The sequence below is a fragment of the Sapajus apella genome, unplaced genomic scaffold (assembly GCF_009761245.1).
Source record: "Sapajus apella isolate SASKATOON/1434 unplaced genomic scaffold, GSC_monkey_1.0 scaffold2, whole genome shotgun sequence".
Lineage (NCBI taxonomy): Eukaryota > Metazoa > Chordata > Mammalia > Primates > Cebidae > Sapajus > Sapajus apella.
The window spans coordinates 37,154,806-37,167,943 of record NW_022436942.1 but is presented as its reverse complement, the minus strand read 5'-3'; the positions used below and the strand labels follow the sequence as shown (position 1 = coordinate 37,167,943).

General features: G+C 34.8%; 1 protein-coding gene and 1 pseudogene across 9 annotated transcripts in view; one reads left to right on the top strand and one right to left on the bottom strand.

Annotated features, from left to right (window-relative positions):
* The window catches only part of NAV3 (neuron navigator 3), a 623,567-nt gene that overhangs the window by 80,108 nt on the left and 530,321 nt on the right, over positions 1-13,138 (bottom strand). For 5 of the 9 annotated variants that reach the window (XM_032285065.1, XM_032285057.1, XM_032285074.1 and 2 more), the window contains 3 exons: positions 11,077-11,565; positions 6,542-6,583; positions 4,903-5,063 (listed from right to left, as the gene is read on the bottom strand). In XM_032285065.1, coding sequence (XP_032140956.1) covers positions 4,903-5,063; positions 6,542-6,583; positions 11,077-11,565 — 692 coding nt within the window. The remainder of the gene's footprint in view (positions 1-4,902; positions 5,064-6,541; positions 6,584-11,076; positions 11,566-13,138) is intronic. The other 4 variants (XM_032285083.1, XM_032285090.1, XM_032285104.1 and 1 more) reach the window with 3 other exon arrangements.
* LOC116557242 lies at positions 2,508-3,504 on the top strand (annotated as a pseudogene).

Here is a 13,138-nt window from a genome sequence, read left to right as displayed (position 1 = left end):
AACTCCTGAATATTAATCATAATCCTGTATTGTACTGATTATCCAGAAAATACAATGGTCAAATCAAAAATGGGTGATTTCAGAAGACAACAATAGGACATAGTCAAGGTAAGTTTTTATAATATATATATAATTTAATAATAAAGTAACTTTAATTTATGATTGCATTTTAAGAGTACTTATTTTCTTGCCCAATAAACAGATGTTCAGGTGAACTGTAAATACAATAAAAACTCTTTAAAGATTATTTTTATGTTTTTGAAATTAGTCATTTTTTTTCCACTATGAAATGATTCAGCATAAAGGTTCAAAATGCCTGATTTGAAGCCATCTGTGTTTCTAAGATCTGGGGAGGTACACGAGAGTGTGTTGACATGAATAGGAATATCTTTTTTTACATCTCCCAATAGGTGAAATGTTGAGACATAAGGGAGTCGACACAGTAAAAACAATTTCAAATCTACTGCAATTCTGTACTGTTAAAAACGCTTCAGCAAGGACAATATCACTGAAAATGAGAGATGAATCTAGGAGATATTGTGAAAATAAAATCACAGGTTCCTGTCTACTGAAAATGCACAATATGAAGGGCACAGTTTCAAGAAAGACTATTGATTACATATATTTTTACACTAGAGTAGAGAAAAGGACGGTACGTGAAATTATAAGAAAAATAGAAGAAAAGAACTTAAGAAATGACTTTGATTTGAGGGGGCTATACAGTCTAGCATACTGATTGAATTTTAGTTTTAGAGCTGAAAAAGATCTCAGAAAGTGAAATGCTCATTTGAGAGCTCAGAATTAAAGCTGTAAATGAGAACATAGAAAAAAGTTTAGGATTAAAAAAGTCTAAAGGAAAAACAACTTGGTAAACACATAAATATGAGGAGGAGAAGGAGGATAAATTGCATTGCCCAGGGTTTGTACCTAATGCCTGGAATAATTATTAATATAGTTCCATTCACTCTCAAAAGTGACCTTGTGTCTACGATAAATGATATAGCTATGTTAAGATGAGCAACCCCAGGAGAAAGAATTGTAGTTGGAAAAGTATGAAGAGAATCAAGAGGGCAGTGTCACTACAGTCATGGCCTGACGGACACAGCTGAGAGATCTCTGATATAAAACACAATAGATTAAGGGGGGAAACCCACATTCTAGAAAGGTAAACTTGACCTTTCAGACTCGGTTCCTATAGGAATGAAATGTAAGGGATGTATTTGATTAGTGGTTTTCTAGTTCATCAGAACATTAAAGCTCTACAGATATGTTTGTTATCAGGAAAAGTGTAATTCATATTTCATTTATTAATTGTGTTTTAACTCTGAAAACTATGTAATAAAATACATTCCTAAGTGTGCTATATAATCACTATTTTTAACACATTGTGGCCATGGACATGTTGGCTTCAGTTGCCCTGTTAATTTTAGTTTATGCAAATATTAGAATAAACTTATTTTTGCATAAATAGTTGACATTTGTGGTAAATGAGTCCTTGATAAAAATGTCATAGTTTTGTACTAGTTTTCCAAAAATAAAATCTGCATCTCCTTCACATAAAATCCTATGGTTACTGTCCTGTGAATTACTACTCAATTAAATATAGACAAAGCTCACGCATATCTGATGAGTGCCACTCTCTGATAGTGTAAGACATGTTTTTCAATAAAAATAATGATTTGGCAGAATCTAACAAGTCTTACACACTTCTCTATGTTATGTACACTATATCCATCACTCTTTATAATATGACCTCAGTATTATATATCCATTCAAGAGATAAGTAAATTAAGTTTAAATGACTTTACCAATGTCAGACATAGGAAGTGGTGAGTACTTTCATTCCTAAAGAATAATGAAGGTGGATTTAATCATAAAAATAATGGTGGGGAAAAATAGAATAAAGAGTCAACTAATCAAATTAATGTTAATTAATGAAAAGATTTGATAGGAGACATGAGGTACTTAGCAAGCTTATAGCACTTTAGGTGACTTGAGTGTGTTTCAGATGCTGTATAAAATTATTTTGTTTCATATTTCTACGACCTACACAAACATTTTAAATTCATTTTCTTGAAGTTAAGGTGTTAGGCTTTTTGCTTTTTTAAAAAATTAACTGTAACTAAAATTAAATAAAACTATACATTCTTTGGCATTATAGACAAAGACTCTCATCACTATATAGATTAGGCAACAAAAACTTGGTGTTTGATATGAATTCATTAGCTCATATAAAACCATGACCAAAATAATTGTTTTCAATTGCTAAAAACCCTACTCAATATAGCAGGAAGGACTGCAATAGAAAAGAAATAGCTTTGAGTCTTGTCCTGGTTGAAAGTTGCAAAGTCCAAATTACCGAAAAATGTGAATCTTCTTCAGGTGCATTATTAGAATTTTTTTTCCAGTGAAAAGAGAAAAAGTAATGAGGCCCTTGGGACTCTAGGTGCCCAGGAGGGTTTGGCCCCTTAGTGTCTGGGCTTCTGGCTTGGGAGAAGGCAAGATGAAAGGGGCAGTTGAAAACCCAAAGTGCTGCTCTGTGGGGATGTGGTCCATTGGTACAAGAGCCTGGAGGCTACTGCCTTGGCACTGCTGCTTCCAACACAGATGTGTTTTTGTCCAAGCCCTGGAAGGAGGTGCTGGAGTACCTGGAGAATACAGACCTGAAAACACTGGAGAAGTAACCAGCAACTTTCAAAGCAAAGGAGCTATGGGGAGAAAAAAGGAGCTGTGATTGTGCCTGTGCCAGGCTGTTTTCTCTGACAAGAAGAAACTGCAGACCTGTTCTCCCTGAAACTCAAGTTGGATGAGCTGGGTTTCCTCCTCTATACAGTGGTTAATGAGCAGATCAGGACTGACATAAAGGTTTTCCAGCCTCCTTTCAAAAGAGAAATCTTCCCGGATGCTAATAAAAAGTTCTATGACCTATAAAGACAGAAGATATTGTTTATGGGATTTAGACCTTGGGGAGTGTGGAACAACTTTATCCAGCCTGGAATCAAGGCTTCCCGGGAAACCTGGAATAACAAGGCTTCATTCTCAGGGGAGTTTTTTCAGTGGGATCAGGAAAGCAGGGGATTCTTGAGCATGGAGAAAAAGAATTCGGAGACAAAGTAAACTCACTTTCTGTTCTAGAAGCTGCTAAGAAGACCTAAACCAGAGACTTTAGCCTCAGAGAAAAAATGATCTCATGAAACTACCAAATCAGAGATAACTACGGACATTCTTTCACCTGTGTTCATGGGATGTGTTCTTCCCACTTGTGTCCCTAAGGACTTAGAAACCTGCATTTATCCTGTTCTCAGTATGGCTTATTAACATGTTTCTGTATTATACTCTGTTTAGGCCCAGTAAGGCAAAATAAGACTGGCAAAAAGCTAATAAACCAGTGAAGGTTATTCTACTGAAAGCTGGAAAATACAAGGCTTAAAACTGACTGCTGGCCGGGTGCAGTGGCTCACTCCTGTAATCTCAGCACTTTGGGAGGCTGAGGCGGGCGGGTCACGAGGTCAGGGGATCGAGACCATCCTGGTCAACATGGTAAAACCGCATCTCTAATAAAGATACAAAAATTAGCTGGGCGTGATTACACACGCCTGTAGTCTCAGCTACGTGGGAGGCTGAGGCAAGAGAATACTCTTGAACCTGGGAGGTGGAGATTGCAGTGAGCCAAGATGGCGCCACTGAACTCTAGCCTGGCAACAGAGCAAGACTCCAACAAAAAAAAAAAAAGAAAAAAAGAAAAAAAGAAAAAAAAATGCACTGCTGTGCCTCATTACAAATGGTTTGAGTGCTGTATGTTTGTTTTCAGGTATTCAAAAATCTAGCAGAAGTTGATGATTGACTTGAAGGTTAGAGAATATAAGGTTTTGGCTTGTGTGTTTTACTAATTTTTTATATAATATCAAAATAATACTTTTATGACGGAATTGATGTTCTCTGGGATAGTTTGACAAAGGCAAATTATAAAGTGAAATCTCTTGTTTGTCTTCTATCCTAAATATAGAGATAAGTTTTTCTATAGAAATGATCATCTATGGCTCTAATAAGATTATATATCAGAAATCACCTTTATGTACAAGATTTTCTGATAAAACTAATAATAAAAATATTTACCATAAAAATAATGCCACCACTTTATATGTGACTTTATAGAAGATAAATCTATTTTTAAAGTCATTGAATCTATTAAATGGTATCTGGCATGTTTAGCTTTCTTTAATTATTTTGTCACTCAGAGTGCTTTTAACATTTATGTAAACAATATCATATTTCATACAAATAATGCTAAATACAAAGTAACCAAATGACTAAGGTGGTAATTTACTTTTCATTGTATCTACCTGAAAATATTCAGAGTATTGTCTTAACAGAAATTCTTGTATGCATTTTAAGGAGTTTTAACTTTAGTAACGTTAAAAGAAGTTAACTTGGAGTCATAGAATTACATAAATATTTCTTCCTGTTTCTATTTTCTGTTTTTCTACAAAAGAGTATTAATTTTTTAAGGATGTTTTTAACATTTCAAACAAATAAGGAACTGCTTTCCTGTTTTTTAAGAGGATTCTAAAATGGAATGGGAAGTCAGGTGTTCTGGAACTGAGTACTGCCTTGAACCCTTAGTAATGGTAAGACTTTTTCAAGTCAAATGACCTCTCTGAGCCTCTGGAGCCTAGACTGGAATATAACCACAGTATTAACCTACGTTAAGCATTTGTCATGAGCAACATATAGCATAATGTTTGGAAATTATTCTGTGACAAGTAAATGGAAGGTACTGTTAAAGTGCCTTTAACCCTCCCTTTAAATGAAAATGTATTGTGTTATGGAGAGATTCCAGTGCTTCTGTGAGAGTGGGTGGTGAAAGAGACAAAACAAAACTGATATTTTAGAATATTTTACCCAAGTTAGAAAAGTGGTATTTTCCAGCTGCAGAAGACGACATAGCAGAAGGGGAGACCAGAGGTGACTGGTTGCCAGTGTCCTGAAGCCCTCCAGTAGAATGAGAACGCAGCCACTCTTTGCCCTCTTCTTGGTTGGCCTGCCGAGATGATGGGGTGTATCTGCAAAACAGCACAGCTAAGACACTTAAGCACATCTACAATGGCAAGGCAATGCCAGGACAGGAAAACAATTGAGAGGAGGTTACTATTCGGAATGAACAACAACTTCAAACAGATTGAATCTAATTATAATTGCTCAGTTCTTCCAGATGATCTTACACCATCTGTTTGAATCTCATAGAAAAAAATAAAATAAAAGGATTTGAGGAGAAAATTATGCTTCTATCAGATATGCAGTTGAAAATCATAAGCAGTGAGCAGACAGGCAAGTTAATTGAGAAGAACTCGAAAACACAGGGCTAGAAAGGATGTAAAGAGGGTGAAAACATGGACTACAAATGGAGGACAGTGATGGGCCAGGACTGAGGGAAATGAAGTGATGGTCGCAGAAGGCATAGGGAAATGGAATACTAACTGGCAGGTTTTTTTTTTTTTTTTTTTTTCTTAAAGGAAAAACAGTTCTTTTGTTAAACTGCCACTCGACATCATGCCTAGATTACAAAAATAAGGAGGGGGATGTGCTCATTTTACTGGAAAATAAATTTATGGAACAAAATATTAAAATGGAATGATTGCCAGCTAACTGCTATTGCTAAAATATTGGAGAGAAAAAAAAATTATGGAGAAAGACCTAGTTTTGCCATTATTCTGTGTTTCAGCAGACTGGGTAAATTCTTTTTCTCTTTGTAAGTAAATTTTTAGCACCAAAAGTAGCCGACTTTTCATATGCATTCAGTGACCTACCTCTATTAGTAGTTCATTCTATGTCCCCTCCTCAGATAAAAGTGCACAGTAAAAGATGGCCATAAGTTATATTTTTATTTTATTTTTATTATGGATGGAATAATTATTTTGAGATTAAATGATATTACATTAATTCAGATTTAAATTGATCTGATAGCAGCACCCATGAAAAATAGAAATTGAAATAATTTTGAGATTTTTATCAAAAGGATTTTATAAAAATCATGCCTTAATTACAGTATTTGCCCTATGATGATAAAAATATGTTTTCTTTGATTCAAATTGCAGCATCCTTCAACCTTTCAGTGTTAGCTGCCCACATCTGTAGATAGTCTGGGTTTTGAGGATTTGCAAGCATATGCCTCCAATATGCAAATGTTAGGAGAATTAATTTTATTTTAATTTGTAGCAGTGAGCTCTGCATTCTACGAAAAGTTGCTGTCCCCACAAAAGCAATGCCTGGGACAAGTTTCTTTTAGAATTATTTCTTCAAAATAGTAGTATTCATATTGGAATTTATTTAAGTTGGGTCACAGCCTCAACCTCTACTAGTATCTTTACCTAAGAGGCTATTTCGCCAACTGTTCGGACCAGAGAAACTATCAAGATTAAAAGTGATTTCATCGTCAGTGTCAGATGCTACGTTGCAAACAAACAAAGAAGGAAGAGAGACAGCACACAAAATTTACATAACAACAGAGAGAGGCAGCAATTGTGCTGAGAGAAATATATACCTTAGTCCCTTTTTGGGTAGTGTATTTCTGTCAAGCTGCATGCTGTTAAAACAAAGAAAACCCCTAAGGACATAATGTAAACAAAACTTCCAAATTACACATCCAACAAAAATGGTTCTCTGAACTATAAAAAATAATTTTTTGGTAACACACATAAAATGCTTAACTCATTGAAAAAGGCCAACTAAGGGTGACAAATGTCCATTGCTGTCACACATGCTGAATTCCTTTCTAACACAATATCATTCGATGATAGTTTAGTGATAGGATTACTAGAAAATAGATTAAATCTAGTTAGCATAATTCTCCTTTGAATTCTGTTGATTATATGCTATCTTAGTTTTCCCTTGTCTATGCAACTGACAAGACTTTTGCTGTGATATCACATGCAAAATGAGATATATCTGCTCTGGCTATTAAAGCTTAACTAGTTAGAATGACAACTTCCAATGAACAGAGATGGTATAAAACATTATTTAATACTTATCATTTGTCTCCAAATTATTTTTAATAAAAATAAAGGCATATTTATTGCCCATTTACACATGTGAAGAAAGGTATATGAGTGTTTGCCTAAAACTTAATTGACTATGGTATCATTTATTCAAATATTTTAATGAAACTAAGATATACCATTTTTTAGAAATCATAAATTAGGTATTTTAAGTGCTATAAATTTATCATCTCTATTTTATGGAATTCACTATAGGTAACAAGAGGGGTTGAAAACGTGTGTCTAAGGAAAATGAGAAACGGCCTCTCTAAAAATACAGGAAGAGGATATCAACACCTAAGTGGGCCAAGTCTGGGGATTTCTTTTATGATCTCTGGCATGTGGATAAGCAAAAGTGTAAAATTAATTTTAATTGCAGAATTATAGCTTTCTTCCTTTAGAACCCAAATGATCAAAATTAAATACACAGGGTATGTATAATGGGGATGACATAACATGAATGTAAACAGGCTGACTTAAAATTTAGTCACTCAAACCAAAGCTAAAATGTTTTCTTTTATGTGTAGTCCATTATTTAGCACTGCAATTGAAAGCATACAAAGGTTTTATACAGCTCTAACTTTATTGGGAATGTCCACATAAAGTAATTGCTATATTATGTAGAGGCCAGTTACAGTATATATGTTGGCTATAGAAGTTTTCTTAGTAGTGTGGATAAACGAACAAAAGAAATCATACTGAATAAATATGAGAAATCTCTAAATATGGACCACATGTGTTAAAGCATTTATGTGGTCATAAGCCATTTCAAGGATTATCTCTTTCCATGTGTACAAGTCAAAAGTTTAATGCCACAAAGAAAATAAAAAGTTGGTATTCTTTTGCCAAACTCATCCAGTTGTATAAAAGTTTTATATTTATATGATGCAGAGCAACTTAATGGAAAAAAAAAAAAAAAACAGAATATATTTAAAGTTACCAAAACAGTTTAAAGCTTTATTGAGAAATATGTCTGAATCTAGATATTAATGATTTTGTAACATAGACAGTTACTGCAAACCCACAAAGGTTGCAAACTCATATGCCAGCAAGGGCCAGATAGGGTGTGAAAATGAATGTAGTGGAAATTTTAGTCAACAGTTTGAATCAGACAGGCACTGTCTGCCTAGAGCCAATAGTCTCTGGGCAGAAATGTCAAGGCAGCATTGCCAGATTCGACATTTAAAAACAAACCCAGAATTTTCAAAGTGGTTACTACAAATTATTTAAAAAATTTGGTTGAGTCAGACACACAAAACAAAACCAAAAACAAATGTAGACTAGTTATAGGTCAATGGCCACCAATGACCTAAAGCAGCTGCAGAGGGAAAACTGTTACAAATGTATTTTATTTAATTTAATGAAGAACAATTTAAACAAAAATTAAAATCTACAGGAAAATTGACTGATTTAAATTTAAATATCAAAGAAATCATCTAAAATTGTAGACAAACAGGTAAATCATGAACATATATACATCTTTATTATATATCACCAGTTAATTTGCCTTAAATATTTACATTAATACATTTTTTCTTGGGTGTAGCTTTTTGGTTTTCTTAGGATTTCTGACGCTTAACTAACCACTTAATTAATCACAATTAAGCCAGTATCACCCACTAGATCTACTTTTCTCTTTAATAGGTCGTAAACTTTCTTAAACGTACTTGAAAGAATTAGAGTAATTTACTATTGCTTACAGTTCTGTTGTCAAGAAAACAAAAAGCTCAGTCTTATATCAAAATTTATTTTAATCTAGTAATTTACTGGAAGGAGGGGTTATATCACTTGAGGTCAGGAGTTTGAGACCAGCATGGCCCACATGGTAAAATCCCATCTCTACAAAAAATACAAAAGTTAACCCGGCGTGGTGGTCTGCCCCAATAATCCCAGCTACTTAGGTGGCTGAGGCATGAGAATTGCTAGAACTCAGGCAGCAGAGGCTGCAGTGAGCCAAGATGGCGCCACTGCCCTCCAGCCTCCAAATAGAGCAAGACTCCATTTCAAAATAAATAAATAACATAAATAAAATTGGCCTATTTCAAAGGTTGAACGTGTACAATACATAAATATGCTTAAAAATAAGTAATTGCATATTTTCTAGTGTATTTCTATAGTGAAAATTTTATTGACTTCAGTTAAAATATAGAGTAAAATATTAAAGCTGCATTTTGTTTATAGCTATACAACTAACCAATTTTATAATTTAGTTTTGATTTGAGAGGTACTTGGTTACAAATAGCTCCTTGACTATATTTCTGAATCTGGGATTAATGTCTGAATGCTAAAGAAATAGGTTGATGGCTAAATGGCCAACTTGCTATGGATTACCTTTATAATTAAAAAATAACCAGTATTGTGGAAGGTGGTTACGGTTAATAAATAATACCCTATTTGCAGTATGCTTGGTTTGTTTATCAACTTGATATTTCGAGTCCTCAAACATGAGCATACAATCTAGGATACATTCATTAAAACTATAGGTTGCTAATATATTTTAATGTAACTTATTTGTTAGTAGTTTTATAAATGACATGTGAGGAGGCCCATTTACCTTGGAAGTACTGAAACTAAAATAAAAGATTTTACAGGAAGTCTGACTTTTTAGTTGGAAAAATGAACCCTCACTGGTTTTAATGTATGCTGTCTACAGCAGCATATCACAGCAAAACCAAAGAGAAATGGTTACATTTTAGTTGCTATCACACAGATGCTTGTCTTGGCCCAGTTTTTTTCTTTATGAGGAAAAATTTATTTTGTGATTAGCAGCCCAGCATAGCAAGCACCAATATTTTAGCTGGTACTAAAATTCTTTTTTCACTAGAAAGCCCCATTTGCACGGCTGTCCCTGTCTCATTATTAGGCAAGTAAAGAGGGATAGAAGCAATGTTTTGCTCTGGGTTTTGTATTTTACAAAGTCAAGAGAAAATGGGGAATTTCAAATTGAGGAATCTTGGATTAAGGGAAAACCAGTGTAACACAGCATCTAGTCAAGGGCTTTAATTGATATTTTAAAATATCACTCTGGGAGTAAAACAGAAAGTCTAGAAAAGAAGAAATGCCACCATCAATTTCAGATTAAAAAAAAAAAACTTAGGGAAAGATATATAAAGATATATCAGGTATTTTCAGTGACCAGTGTTTCTTTCCACATATGGCCAAGACCATATTTAAAGCTTTACTTGTGCCAAGAAACAAATAGCATTGCATTTGTCAGGGAAAAAGCAGTGGTTTTAAGACATTTTCATGGTGATAAGAGTCAATACCAGTATATCCAAGAAAGGATCACTTTGAGGAAAAAAAATTAGAGTAATTTTGCTTGTAGGGATGCTTTGCCATAAGCATATTAGGTAAGAAATGCTTTGTTATGTTCTCCACTTTAAGTAAAATTAGACATGTGTGTCTGTGTCTGTGTCTGTGTGTGTGTGTGTGTGTGTGTGTGTGTGTAGCCAATGAGAAATGCTTTGTAATATGACTGCTTTTCAAGGGGTCTATTAAATATGGCACTGGCACTATAATTTTCTCTAAGAATTCATGGCTGACAATTGATTATTTTTTTTTACCAGGCCAACTAGGATTTCCAAGAAATCCATCTGCTATTTTTTCATGGAAGTACAAATGAAACAAATTTAACATACTGCTCTGAGCATAACTGTAGAATAATTTCAATTTGGTCTTTGAAAATGCTTAAGTCATCATAAGGAGCTAGCATTGTTCTGAAGCTTAAGCAAAATCATTAAAATGTCTTGAGGAGATCTCATTCAATATCTAAATACACACTTTGAATTTTACTCACATTGCCTACTGGGTATAAATTATGTATTCATATTAACAAAATTATCCACTCACCCTACCCCTAATGATTTTATTCCTCTGTAAATTTGGTAATAAGAGCAAATGAAAGGCCCAGTTTCATCACTCTTACATCCTTTTGCACAGGGGCACTCACAGTGAAATCAAGGAAGTTTAATGGGGTAGGGGGTTAAGGCACAGAGCAGGGAAGAAGGGAGAGGATGTTATCAATGCCTCCAGGAAAGCTCACCTTTCTGAAAGAGTAGATCTCACACTACCCGTTCTCATGAGCAGGCTCTGGACCTCATGAGTGCCTGTGGTCAGTCCAGACAGGGAGCCATGATGGCTGAGGGGGAGGTCAATGGACTCAGAGCTCGTGTGGAGGCTAGTCATGGATTGGTAGCTTGGAGTGTCCTTGCTGCCTGCAGAGGAACTGCTCATATTGGCAGCCCACACGAGACCACCTGATGTGAAAGAGTGAACCGATGCTGGGCTGGAGGCCAACGAGTGACTTAAGCTTATAACATCTGTAGTTAAGTCTGAGGGTTTATTGAAGAGAGGGCTGCTGCTGCCGCTTAGCCCACCAGCACTGCCCATGCTGCCCGTACCGGACGACGGTGACTCCAGACTGCCTTGTCGCGCTAATGTGGTACTAGGGCTGGGCATTACTGAGGAAGATTTCACACCCTCAGTATTAGGTGCAGAGGCAGATTTGCCACCTGCCTTGGCACCAAACAACCTAAAAGAAAAACAAATAACAACTTCAGTTGTTCCAAGAAGCTAATATCCACATTTAATATTTAGAGTTACAGTACACAGAGCCAAGTGTGCTTTGGTGTACTGTACTACAAAGCACGTCCTGTCTCTATGTTAATGAACTTTTATAAGCTTGGACTTCTTAATCAAATGCTGAAAATCTCTCATATAAGACTAGGTCCGTACTGGGCTCCTACCAGGGAAAGAGGGGAAGTGGCTGAAACAAAAGTAAGTCAAACATGAAAATCCCCGGTTTTCATAATTTAAGTGATCTTGAGACTTTCACTCAAATTCAAGTTTGACCATACTTGCTGTTACCTATTTACAGAACCATTATAATGAAACAACTTCTACGCATTCGATAGACAACAACTTAAATGAGTTCTTCTCTTATGTTTTCTTTTTTCTTAATTTTTAAAACAGTTTATTCAAAATATAGAAGGAATGCTTTAGGCAAGTTGAGGGAGTTATGCTAGTATCTCGTGGACTGAGTGACTGTCAGGGAGCAGTTGGTTGGAAACAATATTGGACATTGTTGGCAACAAGTCAGTTTGTCTGGATTTTCCCACCAGAGGCCAGAGGGTTTTATGTCAGTTGCCAGTGCTATTCAAATACATTTTTTTAAAATAGTGATTTGAAACAGAGCTGGTGCTGTTAGATTTTGGAGTTTAGTTCAGAAAACATTTTAGTTTTGTAAATGAAGCAGATGGTAGAATCAAATTTATGTAAATATGGAAATACAATGATATGAAGTAATGGCATAATGATTACTAATTAAGTTGCAATGAAATCCATATTTCCTACAGTGAAATATTTTATGACGAATATGAGAAATTGTTTCATAGGTAATGGGCCACAGGAGGGCACTCTTGGCTTTTACTTAAGAAACAGAAATATTTACTCTCCCTATAAGTCATAATTCATTCTTCCCAATGAGAACCGGTATTCTAAAAAGACAGTTCTGCAGCATTAATATTTCTACTGAGGAATAAAACCTTTAGGTTTTTCAAACAATTGGGTATCTGAGATTGCTTTAATATAAAAAAATAAATGTTTCAAAATCCTTCATTTCCAAGATATCAAAGTTCTGGGTTTAGTCAACAGAATAAAAACAAACATTAAAAATACTGAAGACATAATGAACTATAAACCATATTCTGCCAATTTGCAGATAAGAAAACAAATCCAGAGAGGTTTAGATATTTGTCCCCAATTTTTAACTGCATTTATTTTCCTACCACTTAAAAACACATGGGTATTTAAACACAGTGATATCTTAGAGCAGAACTCCACATATTTAATAGCAAAAACAATACAGGAACAGAAACCAAGTCATGATCCTTACCAGAGTCATGTCAAAGAAAGCAGATGAAGAATTAAAAAGCTTAGCCCACTCTTCAGTTGTGATACTGTACCAAGCATTGGAATATTTTCAAACCCTTTCATATCTTGATCGTCTTTGATGTGTCAAGATATGATACTGTATAAATCTGTCCAATGTAATCTGTTACAAGGGAAACAACTTCATCTACATTTATGATCATCAACTCATTAAG